The 16,553-nt window shown below is 38.6% G+C and overlaps 1 protein-coding gene across 17 annotated transcripts in view; it reads left to right on the top strand.

Annotated features, from left to right (window-relative positions):
- The window catches only part of FHIT (fragile histidine triad diadenosine triphosphatase), a 1,286,968-nt gene that overhangs the window by 167,594 nt on the left and 1,102,821 nt on the right, over positions 1-16,553 (top strand). For 2 of the 17 annotated variants that reach the window (XM_073230804.1, XM_073230803.1), the window contains exon 3: positions 880-930. The exons of 14 other annotated variants lie outside the window; for them this stretch is intronic. Coding sequence is in view for 1 of the 3 variants with exons in the window: in XM_073230788.1 (XP_073086889.1) it covers positions 10,603-10,641 (39 nt within the window). In the remaining 2 variants the exon portion in view is untranslated. Of the gene's footprint in view, positions 1-879; positions 931-8,830; positions 10,642-16,553 lie in introns of those variants that run through there. One more of the 17 variants, XM_073230788.1, reaches the window with a different exon arrangement.

The following is a 16,553-nucleotide window of genomic DNA, read 5'->3' as shown; positions in this document are numbered from 1 at the left end:
TTATGGCCGAATAATAGTATTCCATTGTGTATTTGTACCACATCTTCTTTATCTATTCATCTACTGGTGAACACTTAGGTTGCTTCCATATCTTGGCTATTGTAAAAAGTGCTGTGATAAACATAGGGGTGTGTATGTCTTTTTGAATCTGAGAGGTTGTATTCTTTGGGTAAATTCCAGGAAATGGGATTCCAGGGTCAAATGGTATTTCTATTTTTAGTTTTTTGAGGAACCTCCAAATTGCTTTCTACAATGATTCGACTAGCTTACATTCCCACCAGCAGTGTAGGAGGGTTCCCCTTTCTCTGCATCCTTGCCAGCATTTGTTGTTCTTAGTCTTTTTGATGCTGGCCATCCTTACTGGTGTGAGGTGATATCTCATTGTGGTTTTAATTTGCATTTCCCTGATGATTAGCAATGTGGAGCATCTTTTCATGTGTCTGTTGGCCATCTGAATTTCTTCTTTGAAGAACTGTCTCTTCATATCCTCTTTTTTTTATTTGGGTTATTTGCTTTTTGTGTGTTGAGGTATGTAAGTTCTTTATATATTTTGGATGCTAACCCTTTGTCAGATATGTCATTTACAAATATATTCTCCCATACTGTAGGATGCCTTTTTGTTCTGTTGATGGTGTCCTTTGCCATACAGAAACTTTTTAGTTTGATGTAGTCCCATGAATTCATTTTTGCTTTTATTTCCCTTGCTTAAGGAGATGTGTTCAGGAAGAAGTTGCTCATGCTTATATTCAGTAGATGTTTGCCTATGTTGTCTTCTAAGAGTTTTATGGTTTCATGACTTACATTCGTCTTTAATCCATTTCAAGTTTACTTTTGTGTGTGGTGTTAAACAATAATCCAATTTCATTCTCTTGCATGTAGCTGTCCAGTTTTGCCAACACCAGCTGTTGAAGAAGCTGCCATTTCCCTACTGTATGTACATGGCTCCTTTATCATATATTAATTGACCATATATGGTTGGGTTTATATCAGGGCTCTCTAGTCTGTTCTGTTGGTCTATGGGTCTGTTCTTGTGCCAGTACCAAATTGTCTTGATTAATGTGGCTTTGTAGTAGAGCTTGAAGTTGGGGAGTAATGCCCCCTCCTTCTCAGGATTGCTTTGGCTATTTGAGGTCTTTTGTGGTTCTGTATGAATTTTAGAATGATTTTCTCTAGTTTGTTGAAGAATGCTGTTTGTATTTTGATAGGAATTGCATTGAATCTATAGATTGCTTTAGGCTGGATGGCCATTTTGACAATTTTAATTCTTCCTATCCATAAGCGTGTTTTCCAGACCATATAAATAGCCATTACAAATCAGTAAGAAAAAGAGATAATACAGTAGAAAAATGGGCAATGAGTGTGAAGAAGCTCTTTACAAAAGGATATCCATATTAGTAATCAGCATATGAAACAGTTCTTATTAGTCAACATGGAAAATGCAAAATAAAGAGACAGTGAGGTACCACTGCACACTCATCAGAGTGGCTAAAAAAGACTGATAAATCCAAGTGTTGTAGGATGCAAAGCAACTGGAAAACTCATACAGAGCTGTGCTTTTGAAAATTAATACAATCACTTTAGAAATTGGCACTATCTGGTGAAGAAGTGCAATTATACACTCTATGACTTTGCTGTTCTCCTAGATGTATGCTCAGAACTGTGAGAATGTTCATACCTCCGTTATTTTTAATAGCTCTCAAGTGGAACTCAACTGAATGGCCATCAATAGTAGAATAAATATATAAATGGTATATTCATACAATGAAATACTAATAAGTTGAGGAAGCCGAATCAGTTATTTCTACAAGAATAATGAGTCTTACTAACTGAAGAAGCCAGATATTAAAGTATATGTACTATATGACACCATTCACATAAAATCCCAAACCATGTAAAACTAGGCCATTTTTTAAAAAGTCATGAAAATGTTTACTTTTTGGATGGTATGGGGAGAATTAATTGGGAGGGGGGTATGAGGTATGTTTCCAGAGTGCTGGTAATATTCTTTTTCTTAATGTGGTTGGTAGTTACATGTATATGTGCACCTGTAAAACTTCACTATACCTTATGCATTTTCTGTGTGATATTACCTTCCAGTAAATAAGTTTTTTTGGAGATTGTTTTGGAGCATTACAAAAATGAGGGTAGAATTATAAAAATAAGTTCTTATAATTATCCAGGTAAAATGATGGTGTGAGATTCAAGGCAGTAGTTGGGAGAGAAAGAAGTAGACAGACTTGAGAGGCATTTAGAAGTAGTCTGGACATGACTGGGAGATTGATTGAATTTAGGAGTATTGTGTATTGAATGTTGTCCCCCCAGAAGATATTTGAAATCTTGACCTCTGTTGTCTAATAAGGTCTCTTATTAGAAACATGGTTATTGAAGATTTAATTAAGGTGAGGTCATCCTGGTGTAGGATGAGCCGTTAATACAATATGACTGGTGTCTTTTCAAGAAGTAGAGAAGAGGCTGAGAAACATACACACAGGGGGAGAGAATGTGATGCCAGAGATAGGAGTTGGGAGGATACAGTTGCAAGCCAAGAAATGTCAGGACTGATGGCCACTGCCAGAAGCTAGGAAGAGGCAAGGGAAGGATTCTACCCAGCACCTTAGAGGGAGCATGGCCCTGTCAACACCTTGATTTAGCACTCCTCACCTCTAGAATTGTGAGCTGATGCATTTATTTTCCTTTAAACCACCCAGTTTGTTGTGTTTTGTTATAGCAGCCCTCAGAAACTAATACAGGGAAGATGGAAAAGAAGTTGGTAAGGATGACCTATTTTCAACATCTGGGTGAATGGTGTGCTGAATGGACTCAATTGAGTTTTACATGGACCATCAAAGCAGAATTTGGACATTTGATTGTGCGTGTGATTATCCTTTAACAGACAGTGGGACATAATGAATCAAGGATGGAGCTCCCCTGAAAGAGCGTTATGTTGTTCCTGCGTTCAACCAGTAATTCACCTAAATCGCCTTGCCCAGGCAGGGATATACTTTCTTCTTAATGTGTTTTGGAGAAGGGCTCAGAAACTCCGTTAGAATTATTTGTAAGAATAATTCTGGCAGTAGGAGGGGCAGGTTCGTGTGAGTAGTTAACATGTCCTCCCTTCTTGTTTTTTCCGACTTGGGGGGGGTGCCCAGCTGGAAATGGAACTGTGGAGACACAGCCTCTCTATTTTATTATGCTTCAGGAAATCTGAGTAGAGAAGCAGTTTCTGCAAATTAGCTACATTTCCCATTCTGTTTTTCTATTCTGAGTACTAGGAGATTTTCTAAGACCTGTAGTCTTCTAATCCTTTCAGAGGCAGTGGGAGGTGGCTCTCTGTCAGAGGCAGCAATGTCAGACTGTACCAAGTTTGGGTCTCTGCCTTTTCCTTTCTGCAGCAGCAAGGCTGGCCTTCTCCCTGTTCTCTGCAGATTCATTCAGTTGCTCTCATGTGTCTGCAAACCAACTTTCTCATGCTTTTTCCTCCTGCTGTGACAGCCAAGAATGTCTGTGCATTGGTGGGAACTGCCCCACTAATCCATCACTTTCAAAGCTGCTGGGGCTCTTTGTTGGCTACAGAAGAAAAATAATCAAGTCTAATCAAGCCCCTTAAATATTCAATATGATTAGAGGAAAAATGAATGGATTTTGTAAACTCCTATTGATACTAAATTCTACTTGCCGTTAGTCTTGGACATAAATTTCAGAAAATTATATGTAAATGTACTCATTAGTGCACTGTAATATTGAACATCTGTTTTGTCTCTGAGCAATTTTTCTTTTCTTAGCACAAAGTCTATTACTACTGTTATTAAAAACAGTAATTGATTTTCCATTTTTTAAAAACTTGTTATTTTCTCCCCCTAGTTCCGTTTCATCCCTGCCTTTTTGCCCATGCATTCCAATAATATTTTCCCAGGGCTTGTAAAAGAATTACATTATGCTCTAATAATTCTGAGGGCAAAGGGGAGAAGGGCACTGGAAAAGATTTTAAACTGGAGAGGGCCTAGAAAACAGACCTTGGAGTGACAAATTGAATGGCTTCATGCTCAGGATTTGAGTATATTGTGTACGGCTTCATCTGACCATAATAGATCTTATTTTGTAATTAAATGTTTTGATAAAGCTTTAACTAAATGGTGCCAGAGTCAAAATATGGTTTTATTAAAAGGCTCTAAAACTTACAAATCAGCCATATAGATTAGCTGTAATATGAATGCTTTGCATGTTCTCTCAAATGTTTGATTTGTGCTGTGGTGTATCTTCACTCATATAAGGAAAAAAAAACTACTTTTAAGAGTTTGGTGATAATTTTAATTAAAAATTTTATTTTTTTCATCTGCTTATTATTTTTACCAGTATATAGAATATGTTCCATCCTCACCAAAAACTTTTTTGGGGAAAGACATAAAAATGCTTCATATATTTAAATTTGATTTTGTAGAGAGAATGCACAGTTTTGTTCATGTGAATTCAGTGTTGCATATCCCAAAGGGCAAGTAGAGGAATTTATTTCTACCATCATAGGAATCCTTTTTTATTTTTTTGAGGGCTGAGCTGAAGACAAATTGAGCCTGGAGTAATCCTGGTATATGTGGGGTAAATGTGTGTATTTAATAATGCATCTTTCAGACCATCAAATAAATTAGATAAGCACTGGAGATTTAGAAAGCATATACTTGGAACAAAATGAGTAAAAGGTTTTGTATTTCCCTATTTTCACTATTTACTGTGAATCAAAAAATGGCAGCCTTGTGATTCAGAATGTCTATCAGACAAAGTTCTCTGCTGAATGTATCCCTCCTGCTAGTCCATATTCCATCCTGTGGCAGGTAAATAGGCTGGCATCCAGATTTATTTAAATATGCTTACAAAAAGCCAGAAACACTATAGTGTTCTCAGTATGAGGTTGATTGTGTAGTTTCGATTTATGACTTTGGCAAACATACCTGGCTATTTATGCTATTATTTATTTAGTAAGGTTTCCCTTAAGTCCCTGAGGCAGTATATTAGTTCATATCAAGGTACTAGAGCCTTACTTGAAATCTTGGCTGTACCACTTACCAGCTTTTGTGACTGCAAACAGCTTTTTAAACTGTGGCTTTTTGTTTCCTCTTATGTCACGAGGAGAAAATTATGACACGTTATAGAGTTTGGGGGAAGATTTAATGCATTTAAAGTATTGAGAATAGTGCCAGTCACATAGTGAGAATACATTAAAATTTTTTAAAAATTGAGTGTGACCAGCTCCCCCCCCCCCCCCCCCAGCCTGGTTTGTGGTGCCAAAATTTTCATATTCAGGGGAAAGGAGATGGGAGAAAATGTTTTAAAAATTATATGTTTATGTTAATATTATATTAAAAAATACAGACTGGATGCTCATTTAAAAAAATCAGTGGATTACAAAATTTTCCCCAGCTACTATTGTACCACTTTGCACTGTGAACAAAGTATCTGGGTGTGAGTGCATTATGAATGTTGTTGAGATTATATAAAAAGCTGTTGATGGTTTTTTCAGCTTTTATGAACATTATTATTGGTTTAAAGTCAGGTCTTCATGGTGTTTGCAACTCAGCTTCAAGTGTTGTTTAATTAATTATTATTGGAGTAAGCAAGATGTATGGCAACACCTTAGGAGTGATCAATCTTTAAGCTGAGTAGCATGATGTCATTCTGGTTTGTGTTTAGGGGTTGAGGGTGGAGGGTGAGGGATGGGGCAGAGGAAGGGGCAGTTGGTTACTTAATAGAAATAGTGACTATCAAGTTCCTATATTATATTCTTCACTTATTTCTCATGGAAGTCATAGGGAGAATTGACTTCCCTTTTTCTGAGCAAAGAAAAGGAAACTCAGTGTTCTGATAGAAAATGCACCATGAAATACGAGCATCTAATACCCTGTCTATTGTTTATTCCACTGAGACTTTCTGCCTCTCTAGTTATAGCGATGGGTGAATAAAAATTAATTAGAAGCTGGAATCTGATTTTAAGATGGGATGTCAGACACATATATCAAGTTGTTAGGTTAGCTGTAAAGCATAACCTGGGATTTATATATTTAGAAGTCATAATAAATCTGTCTGTCATGAAAATCAAATTACTCAGTGCTGCATGCTAATGGCTCATCATCCTGTGGAATTGTGGTGTCTCTAGCAACTGCCCACTGGCTCTGCATTTCCCTGATTTGCTGTCTTCTTGAACAACTAGTGATTCTACTCTCCCCTGTTAGCAAAGCACCCACTTCAGTAAATGCTTCTGGGCCTTTATAAAGAGGAGATGTTTTTCTCTGAATGACAGCACGACCTCCTATGGCTTTCCTCAATTCAATATTCTCAACAATAATCAATCAGTCCATCAATCATGCATTTCACTAACCGAACAATTGCTTCCAATATATTTATTGAGTACCTGTTATGTGCCAGGCTGTTTGCAAGGTGCTGGGAATCTAACATAGTGTCTGCCTTTATGGAGGGCAGGAATGAAGGAGAAAGATAAAATTCCTAACACATTGTGAGATGGCTGAGTGTGGGCTGTAAGGATCCCAGTGTTAGGGGCATTGAGGAAGGCTTCTAAGATACCATTATCTTACAGGCTGAGTGGTGGGAGTTAAGCAGCTGAAGGGTAGTGAGGTCTAGCAGACAGTTGTCTAGGCCAAATTAAGAGCCCATGCAAAGGTCAGAGCATGGAAGAGTAAGGTCCACTGTAGAGTTGTGAGGGTGACAGGTGCCCAAAGTGATGAGGCTGGAGAGTTCACAGGGCCTTGCAGACTAAGGGTGAACACTTAGGATTAGTCTAAGAGCAGTAGGGGAGGGACATTGGATGACTTAAGTGGGGGAGATGTCTTCCCACTGTTGCCAAGAGTTGACTTGTTACTACCTCCCACGTAGGGTGGCTGCCCACATTTCTTATCATGGTCTCGAAGGCTCTGTTCAAGGTAGTGCCACACCACCTTTCTGACCTTAGTCCTTATTTGTGCTGTAGGCATGCTTGACGCATTCCCCAGTGTTGCTTGGATGCCTATGTTTCTGTACCTGGGTTCACCCTAAGCCATTGACCTCCAGCTCTTGTCACCTCATTTCTCACTTGTCCATACCTCATACATTCTTCTAGGTCCAATTCAGGGCCACCTTTCTGAGAGGCTTTCTTTGATTTAGCCCAGTTAAATTTAATCTTGCCTTTAATCTTGCCTTGCCAGTTAAATTTAATCCTTCAGTGTGACTATCTTCATTTATTCTTCCCTTAAATGTTTGTTGGTTCCAGACCATGTTCCAGTAGTGTGACAATAATCAACAAACCAAGGTGCCTGACTTCATGAGTTTACTTAAATAATAAACACATTTGGCTTCCTTTGTCCTGTGTAGTTAGGTATTGACACATTGTCTCCTAGATTTACTTGTTAAATGCATGAGGATAGGTGTTATGTTCCTTACATGTGCAGAATAAATTGTTTTGATTGAATGAATGAATGAATGAAGAATCAAAAGAAGCTTGGTGAAAATATTTGTAGAGAGTTTTGGTCTCATACTTTGCATTTTGGCTTAAGGGAGAAGGTATTGATTATGGAATCATGTGTTCCATGTTCAAATCATGCCCCTACCACTTACTACCTGTGTGGTCTTAGATAAATCACTTGACTTCACTGAGCTCTATGTTCTTTTCTATGGGGGTCTATCTCACAGTGTTGTGGAGGTTAGAAACAATGTACACAAGGTGCTTATTACTTTGCCAAGGACATATTAAGCACTAAATAAGTGATATGTCTTCTATTAATTATATTGTATTATGTCAGTTTCAGTGGACTTTAGGTATAAAAATAGGGTGAAAGTTGTGTAGCTTCTTTGTCCTTAGAAACAAAAGTTGACAAACTGAGGGAATGTATGGTTCATCAACAGCTTTTGGTCCCAAAAGCTCCCAAGAAAAATGTCCTGGGAGGCCTCACTTTCCTCTTGCCTCTGGATCTGAAAAGTTTGGCCCATTCCAGCTATTTTATCAGTGATTTGTAACTCTGTCATTCTCGCCTTTACATAAGCCATTTTGAAAGCCCGTCATACTTTCTACCAGACCCTCCTATTGTGCCTGATGAATTCTGGAAGCTTACTCTTTGTGTGGGAAAGTGCTTTGTAAATTAAAAGACACTTAATGGCCCTCCACTCTGCTTCCACTGCCATTGGCTTATGTCCACTGTAACCAGTATTTGGTTGATGCAGCAGATAATCTGTTGATTTGGTATAGAAAACAGGTAATGTTTAAATCTTGGATTTTCCACTTGCTAGCTGTATAATCTTGGGCAAACTACTCAGTCTCTCTATGGCTCAGTTTGCAGGTCTGTAAAATGAAGATAATATTAGTGCCTCTCTCATAGGTAGGGCACTTAAGAGAGATGAAATGAAAAGCAATGTAAAGTGCTCTGCAGAATTTCTATCACATAGTAAGCACTCAATAAATTACAGCCATTATTAACTTGTGTTATTGTTATTACATTGAAAATAATTACTATTTTCATCAGAATGTCTATCTTCCTGTTAGACTGAAAACTTGACAACAGGAAAACCATGTCTTCAGATTTCTATATGCCTAGAGATGCCTGACACATAAAGGCAGTGAACAAATACTCATTTAATGAATGAGTGAAGAAAAACATTTTTATTACCTAAATGTGTGAAAATGTACACATAGCACTTGAAACATCATGAGAAATTAATGCACGCTTGCTCCTTTCTCTTTGCTTAACTTTCCCCTATTATATTGTTGAAAAGTTTTCCTTAGGTCCTTTGTTATGGGTGAAAAAGATTTTATTTGGTGGAAAAGAGTGTGTGTTTTTTATTATTTGGTGAAAAAGATTATGTGTTCTACTCACCTTTTCTGGTTCTCTGGTGAGTTTTCTCTTTTTTAGCTTTTTCCTGTACAATGGTCTTCCTAATCTTCCATCATTTCAGATTTGTTGGATTTGTAGCTCTTTTAGTCCTTTTGGTTACTAGAAAACTGTTTCTGAGTGAAATCCCCAATGGCTGTGGATGCCATCATATGGTATTTTCTGAGTCTGTGTGGACATGTGTGCTTACTCCATTCATTAAAAGAAGTCTCCCTCATAGTAGCCTGCTACTCCCTGCAGGAGGAGAGAGAGGGATCATAAAACCAAATGAGCTCTGAGGGTTCACAGCTCCAGGCCAAACAAGACGCGGGCCAGCAGCTCACAGCGAGAACAGTGAGGTGATTTCAGAGAATGCAGGCAGCTCCCTGCAGTGCCTCACTTACCCTCTGAGAGGAGCTTGGCCAGGGGCTAAGATATTCTTGGTAGAACACTGGGACCTGCTTTATCCTTCCGTGTCCTCACTGCCATGCTTGTTGTTTGCTCATTTTTCCTTTCAAGTGGAGTGCTTGCTTTTCCCTTCTCGGCCTGACAACTGTTGTCCGAGCCTGAACTCAGTCCAGGTTTTACAGATGTCTGGCACCTCTTCTGCAGAACTCCCAGCTTGATGCTTTTCACAAAGGGTCACCCATTCAGATACCCTTGGAGGCCAGCTGGGGAGATTCTGTTACTGAGCAAAGAAGGTTAGATAAGAAATTTTGTATGATAAAGAACTATAGTTTCTTAATTTTCCTTGAAACTCTGAGTCATCTGAACCCATCTTTAGTTTTGCCTTTTACAGTGGAGATGACACCAACATAAAATCTTTGTGTTTGATCTTTACTGTTAGACAAATAACATTATCATTAAGAAGGAGATAATTGAGGTTTTGCCTCAGTGATGGGGAGAATATTGGGGTCGGGGCAGTTGAGGCAAACTGCAGAGCATATTCCCCACTCCGATGGGAGCTGCCTCTATACAACCCCAGATCTTTGTTACTATGTGGAAATCTGGTGCCTATCTGGGCAGAACTTCCAGCATTTTCTGTGAAGTCTCTCAACTTGCCAGTGTTGAAAAGAATTAAAAATGTTAAAACACAAAGTCAACCAATACTGTGTGGTCCAAATGAAATCGAAGAAGACAAGGCTCTGTGGTGTGCTCTTCTTAGTTTATAGCAAACCTCTCAAGGATTCTGTAAGATAAATGGGTTGGTTGTTTTCACGTGGTACTGAAGACTTAAGGGGTTTTGTGTGTTCTTGTTTTCCATTTGGCATGCACTACTTATGTTTAAAAAAATTAAACTGACATGCAGTGAAAAAAAAAAGTTACTGGAGCCTGAAAGTTGGTTAATATCAATTACATTCTTGTGTCTAATAATCCATGCCTAGGAAACGCAACTTGTTTGTTAATAAATACCCAATGCCAAATCAAGAATAAACAGCTGCTTTGTTTTAGTCAGTATTTACAGCCTCACTTTAACTACTTTGACCCTATTCAAGGAGGTAATGAAGAGCTGGGTGCCCGTGATGTTGATAAACTGTGGCAATTTCTGCATTGTGTCCTTATAGCTGCCTCTGCCTCAGCCTCCATTATTTTAATTGCTAGTCATTACAGTCATGCCATTAACTGGAAATGCAGCAAGATGACACATAGGAACAGGGCCAACAGGACATGGTTGGCCCTTCCTATTGAGTGCCACATTCTGGATTGGGGAACAATAGTCATAAAAAGGAAACATGCAAACCAACTTCCAAAGCCATGAATGTTTTCCAGTGCTGGTAGTGTGATGCTGAGTTCCCAGGTATGTACTTTTTGGACATTACATACAAAGCACAGTTAATGTTCCAGACTTGAAATATTTAGCATTCTATTTTTAACCAAAATAGAAAATATTTAAGCTTATCTCAGGCTGGTTAATCTTTCAATTGGGATCAGGTGCAAAAGGATATGGGAAAAGGAGGTTTCCAATCTGGGATATGGAACAGAATATAGTCATTGTCCAGTCACTTGACTCCTTATCAATGTCATTTTTAAGAAAAGTGCATATTTTATTACTATAGAGCCCCATAGGCCAAGGAGCCTGTCAGTCTTCATTACTTGATTAAGGCTCACAGTTAATGTAGCCCATGCATATTCAAGTGGCACATGTTTTCTTATGATCTCAGCGCATGCACTCCATCCGTCCTAGTCTATCTAGGCAACCTCTTACAAAAGCCTGGCCTCTGGCCAGTTGTTGGAGACCTACAGGGAGGGAGGGATTGAAGAAGGTCTTTGTTATTCAAGATCTTTTGGGAAGACCTAGAGTTTCTTTTTAGCAGGATATAATCTGTTACAGCACCAGTCTTTTCTTGTAAAACTGTTCATTGTTTATTAGGGCCTTTATGTTAAAATTAGAGAAAGTGGGTCCTGGGCGCATGCTTTGGGAGGAGGGAGAGGTCTATTTATACTTTTCTTGACAAATTTCCTATAAATTACGTCTATATATTATAAATGAATCTATATTGTGCACATTGTATATATATTTGAGGTTGAGAGAAAGAAGGAAGACTTACACGGTTGAACTCAGCCCTCTGTCCTGGGCTTCACACTTTAGTGTTCTGTATCACTTAGGATTCTTTCAGATGAAAGTACTGGAAAACCCTAGTTCAACTGACTTAAACAAAAATGTTAAAATATAAATGAAAAATCAAGGCGTTTCTAGAATTCAGCAACAATATTGTCGAGAACTTAGCATTCTTGCTATCTTTTATTTCTGCCCTCTCTCAGGTATTACTCTTCTCCCCAGGCTTGTCCCCTTATGGTCCAGGTTGGCTAAGGGCACTTCAGATGTTCTGACAGAGCAGTGTCGAAGGCCAGAAATGGAGAAGAATACTCATCCTTTCATTTGTCCTTTGTTTCCTTAAGAATGAGGAAACTTCCTCAGAAGTAGCCCAACAATTTGCCCCCTGACTTGACTGGCCAAATTTTAAACCATACTTGAACATATTCCTTTGCAAGAAGAATGAAATTTCCATGGTAGTCCAGTCAGCTCCAAGCTTTGGGCTGGGTAGGTCCTAGCCTCTTGTCCCTGGATATGGGTGTGAGCAGCCAATAACTGGCCCAAGTCAGAGAGAGTCCGGTTCTGTTAAAAAGGAAAGGGAGGGACAAATGACTGACAGGTAGGCACTTAGCACAGCCCTATTTATTTCTCCCAACAAATTTACACCAGAGACACAGACACCCAGAGATGTACAGGATTTTACCCAAGGTCGTACAGCTGTAAAGTAGAGAACTAGGATTTGAGTCCAGATGATTCTGGCTCCAAAGCATGCATCTTGGAAGAGACCTAACAAGGGTGAAATAGCCAACAGGAGAGTGCTGGCATCATTGGGATACTCCAGGGAGAACAGCAATGAGTGTCTTTAGTCGACAAATCAGTGATAATATATTTTTGGATTATAAAAATAACATGTGCGTTGAGGCAATTTGGGAAATACGGAAGAGTACAAGAAAGAAAATAAGCATCCCCCAGAATTCTACCATCTAGCCAATAACAACCACTATTAACATTTTGGGGTATTTCCTGTTTGCCTTTCTACATATGCATGCACACACATACCACATACAAATTCAAAAATATTTATTAATCACTTTTTATGTAGACTAATGTATGAAAATATAAATTATATATGCAAATATGCATTTTGAAAGTATAGATACAGACTGCACTAACTTTTAAATCTTGCTGTTCCATTTAATTTTATAGCATGTATAACTTCTGTACATTTTCCTAAAAACTGCAATTCTTCAGGAACATCATTTTTAATGACTGCATGGCAATTTGTTTCATAAGTAACAACATGTATTTAAAAACCCCTTATTTGTGAACCTGTATATTTCTCTTAATTGCCCTTTATGAAAAGTTAACACTGTAAGAGGCCTTATATGACATATCTTCAGGTATTTTTTTACTATTATTTCCTTGGGATACAGTTCTTGAAATTATGGGCAAAGAAATGAACATTTTAGAGCTGTGAACATTTGATACATACAGCCAGGTTGCAACATAGAAATGGTACACTCTATATTCCCTAAAACAATCCTGTGAGAGTGTTTGGTTCATTCTTGATGGCTCTTGACTTGGAGTGGTGTTTTTCTTTTTTTCTTTCCTTTTTCTTTCAGAGTAGTTTTGGAAGTGCTATATCAAGGCCTTGCTTTCTGCAGATAATTTGTTGCTGATACCCATTTGTCATTTTCTCAAGGGGATTGCTGAGTGTCCATTATGCTTCTTGTATTAATTGTACAAGGCCAAAATGGAACCCCATGTATTATTGGATATTGACAAACACGAGAACAACTTGTACTGAAGTGATATTTGACTTTGATTCTCGAACAAAATTGAAGTAAAAACCTCTGTAAGTGCTAGTGAATTGTTAAAATGTTCAGATAAATTATTTGGTTCATAAATAAATAATTTCAACTTTTATGATAATGGAGAGGAAGAAAGGTGGTATGAGACTTTCTCAATATACCAATAATTCATTTACTTGCAGCCAACATAAACAGCACTAAGAATTAAGTGACAGACCATTGGATGACAGGCTGCATCATCTTAGGATTGGGCACTTGTTAGGGATGCATGTACCCATAAGACTTTTAACATGACCAAAAAATGGTGCTGTCTATCCTGGGTGGTCTGAGAAAGATGCTCTCAAAAGGTGCCTTGCAAGGGGCAATTGGCAACTGCTGTTCAACACCATATGAATACAAAAGAGAAGGATCCAGAGAAGACAGGAGGCTTGTGTGCATAGTTTATTCTCCCATCCTCTTGGATAGAGCTGTGTTAGGAAGACACAGATGAGTTAGAGGCAGCTGAGATTTTCAAATTTCCAAACAATCTTTTCATTTCCTCAGAGGTCTTTTGAGTGATTTCCTTTCAAAAGAAATGTTTTCCACTTAAAACCAAATGTTACAGTGTCCTACACAAACCTGGAAGAGGAAACATAGTATGCTGAATATGCACTACCTCTCTGAACTTCACATCCTGCTCTGGGTCTTCCCCCAGTCACCTCATGCTTTGATAAACTGAAGCCTGCTTTTTTGTGTCCAACTGCATTCATTCATTCATCCATTCATACTTATTCATACATCAAATCTTTATGGATTAAAGTCTGTTTATCTGGTGTTCTGGTAATCAAAATCAAAATCCCCATCTTACTTATCTGATCTGATTGTGTCTCTAGAGTCATATGCACATAGGTTTGACCAAAGTTTGATTCTTTCAGGATCTACATTTTGAAGAGGACTTTGTTCATACTTTTTCAACAATTACCATATCAATTACTGAACATCTACCATGTGTGGGTCATTGGGCTAAACTCTCAGGATACAATGAAAGTAAAATAATCTAGACAGGCAATAATGGTAGAAAAGATGGTATTCTTTAGTATGGAATTGCTTTGTACTGCATGCTATTTCTGGCCTTCCTTTTTAATCCTCAAAAACACTCCCTTAATTTAATTGGGCAGAAATTAAAATGCACAGAACAATACCAGGTTTTCTCATTGTGGTTAGGAACTGAGTACTCTAAAGGAGTCAGGAAAACATGGTTATCATCTATAGTAGGGAACTTTAATCATGGCTGCCTTTAGAATCACTGGGGGAGTGTGGACAACAATCACCATGTCCATATGATGCCTCAACCAACTGCATCAGAATCTCTGGGCTGGATGACCTAGGTAAAGTATTTTGTTTTTAAACTCATGAGGTGATTCCAGCGTGCGGCCAAAAGTTGAGAAGCACCAACCTGCAGTGAGAAAGTATATTGAGCAACCTTTACTACTACATTTTCCAGGGAACCCAATTCTGTGATATGTGCCATTAAGAAAATGGTCAATGGCAAAATATTTTGAAAAATTCTGTTATCCTTCTTGGAGATTCACAGCATACTCTGGCATTTTAAAGGCCATGAGGAGCCTTGCCATAAAGAAACCTGATGAATTTTAGTGGAATTCTCCTATTTTTTGATCCAGGACTGCTTGCTTGCATTCTCTTTCTCTCTTAATTAGTTAAGAATTTCAGAGAATGCATTCTGAGAAATGGCTATATTAAGCAAGAGTTGATTATCCAGTTTGGGGATGGTTTTGGTCTGCATTTTTTCTGTTGTTGGGTTTCCCTTTGTGCCCTTTTTCTCATCATGTTTTGAGTGGGCATGGGGACCAGAGAAGAGGTAAAACTTTAGTCAATCGATTTGTTACCAGCTTTTATTGACTCTTTCAAATAATGTAAAATAAGGCTGTGTTGCAGAAGAGACTGTTCGTTCTCCCCTTTCCTATAGTGGTGGTTCTCAAAGTGTCAACTAGTAGGATTAGGATGAACTAGTGTAATAGGCAGAGTCATGGTCTCCCTCAAGGCTGTTTGTATACAAATCCTCAGAACCTGTGAATGTTATCTTACAAGGCAAAAGGGATTTTGCATATGTAATTAAGATTATGGGTCATGAGATTGGGGAACCATCCTGGATTATCTGGGTGGGCCCAATTTAACTACATGAGCTCCTGAAGTCTGAACCTTTCCAAACTGCCAGTAGAGAGATTTGATGATACAAAGAGGCAGGACTAGATTCAAAGCATGAAAAGAACCCAACCCTCTTGCAGACTTGGTGATGGAAGGAGGGGTCCATATGCCAAGAAATGTGGGTGGCCTCTGGAAATTGAGAATGGCTATCAGTTCACAGCCAGTAAGGAAACAGGGACCTTAGAGCTAAATTCTGCCAACAACCTGACTGAGCACGGAAATAGAGCCTCCCCAAGCGCCTTCAGAAAGGGATGCAGCCTGCCTACATCTTGATTTTAGACTGGTGAGATTCTGATCTGCAGAACAGTAAAGTAGTGAATTTCTTGTTTTAAGACCTAAGTTTGTGATAATTTGTTTTGACAGCAACAGAAAATGAATACACCTGAATATGTGTAAAACAGAAAATGCAAATTTTCAGTTCTCACTCCAGACCTACTGAATCAGAAACTGGGTATACCTGCAGTCTGTTAACAAGCTCTACATATGATTCTGACATGCTAAAGTTTGAGAACTACTGTTATACAGTAATAGGAATCCCAAATGTTAAGTAGACACATGGGTGCCTGGAAAAAAGACTGCATTTTCTAACTTCATTGTGGGTGGGTATAACTAAGTTCTTGCCAAACAGGCTGTACAGTACAGGGTTAATTCTGCAGGTTTGGGGTGTTAAAACTCTTCATATTCCAAAGAAAAGACTGGCTTTGACAGATCCTGGGAGATAACCTTTGACCCTTTAAAATATCCTGCGGGATTAGAGTGTCATTGTATACCTGAGACCTGGGGCCATATCACATAGTTTATGCTAACAGTGTGATTTATGGTGAATACTTGCTTTTGTTCACCTGAGGCCTTGGGCCATGTTGTATCAGTTTGACTTCTGATACAGGAGAATTTGGTAGATAACTGCCCCAGCCTCTGTCAGTTAGATGGGCAGTTGTGAGATACATTCTATATAGTTCCTCATATTGTCCCCAGAGGTAGTGAACTTGAGTCGCCCACAAATAAAACCCACTTGCTAACACATGCTTTATTGTGTTCCCCTTTCCCTTCCAGGTCTTACTGTCCCTCACTCTCATTCCAGTTACTTAGGATCACCTTACAAATAAGCCACCTGATATTATGCTCTTGGTTCTTGTCTCAGGCTTTGATTTCAGAGGA

The sequence above is a fragment of the Manis javanica genome, chromosome 3, assembly GCF_040802235.1.
Source record: "Manis javanica isolate MJ-LG chromosome 3, MJ_LKY, whole genome shotgun sequence".
In the NCBI taxonomy this organism is placed as follows: Eukaryota; Metazoa; Chordata; class Mammalia; order Pholidota; family Manidae; genus Manis; species Manis javanica.
The sequence above is the reverse complement of the archived record's forward strand: the minus strand, read 5'-3'. Positions and strand labels throughout refer to the sequence as shown.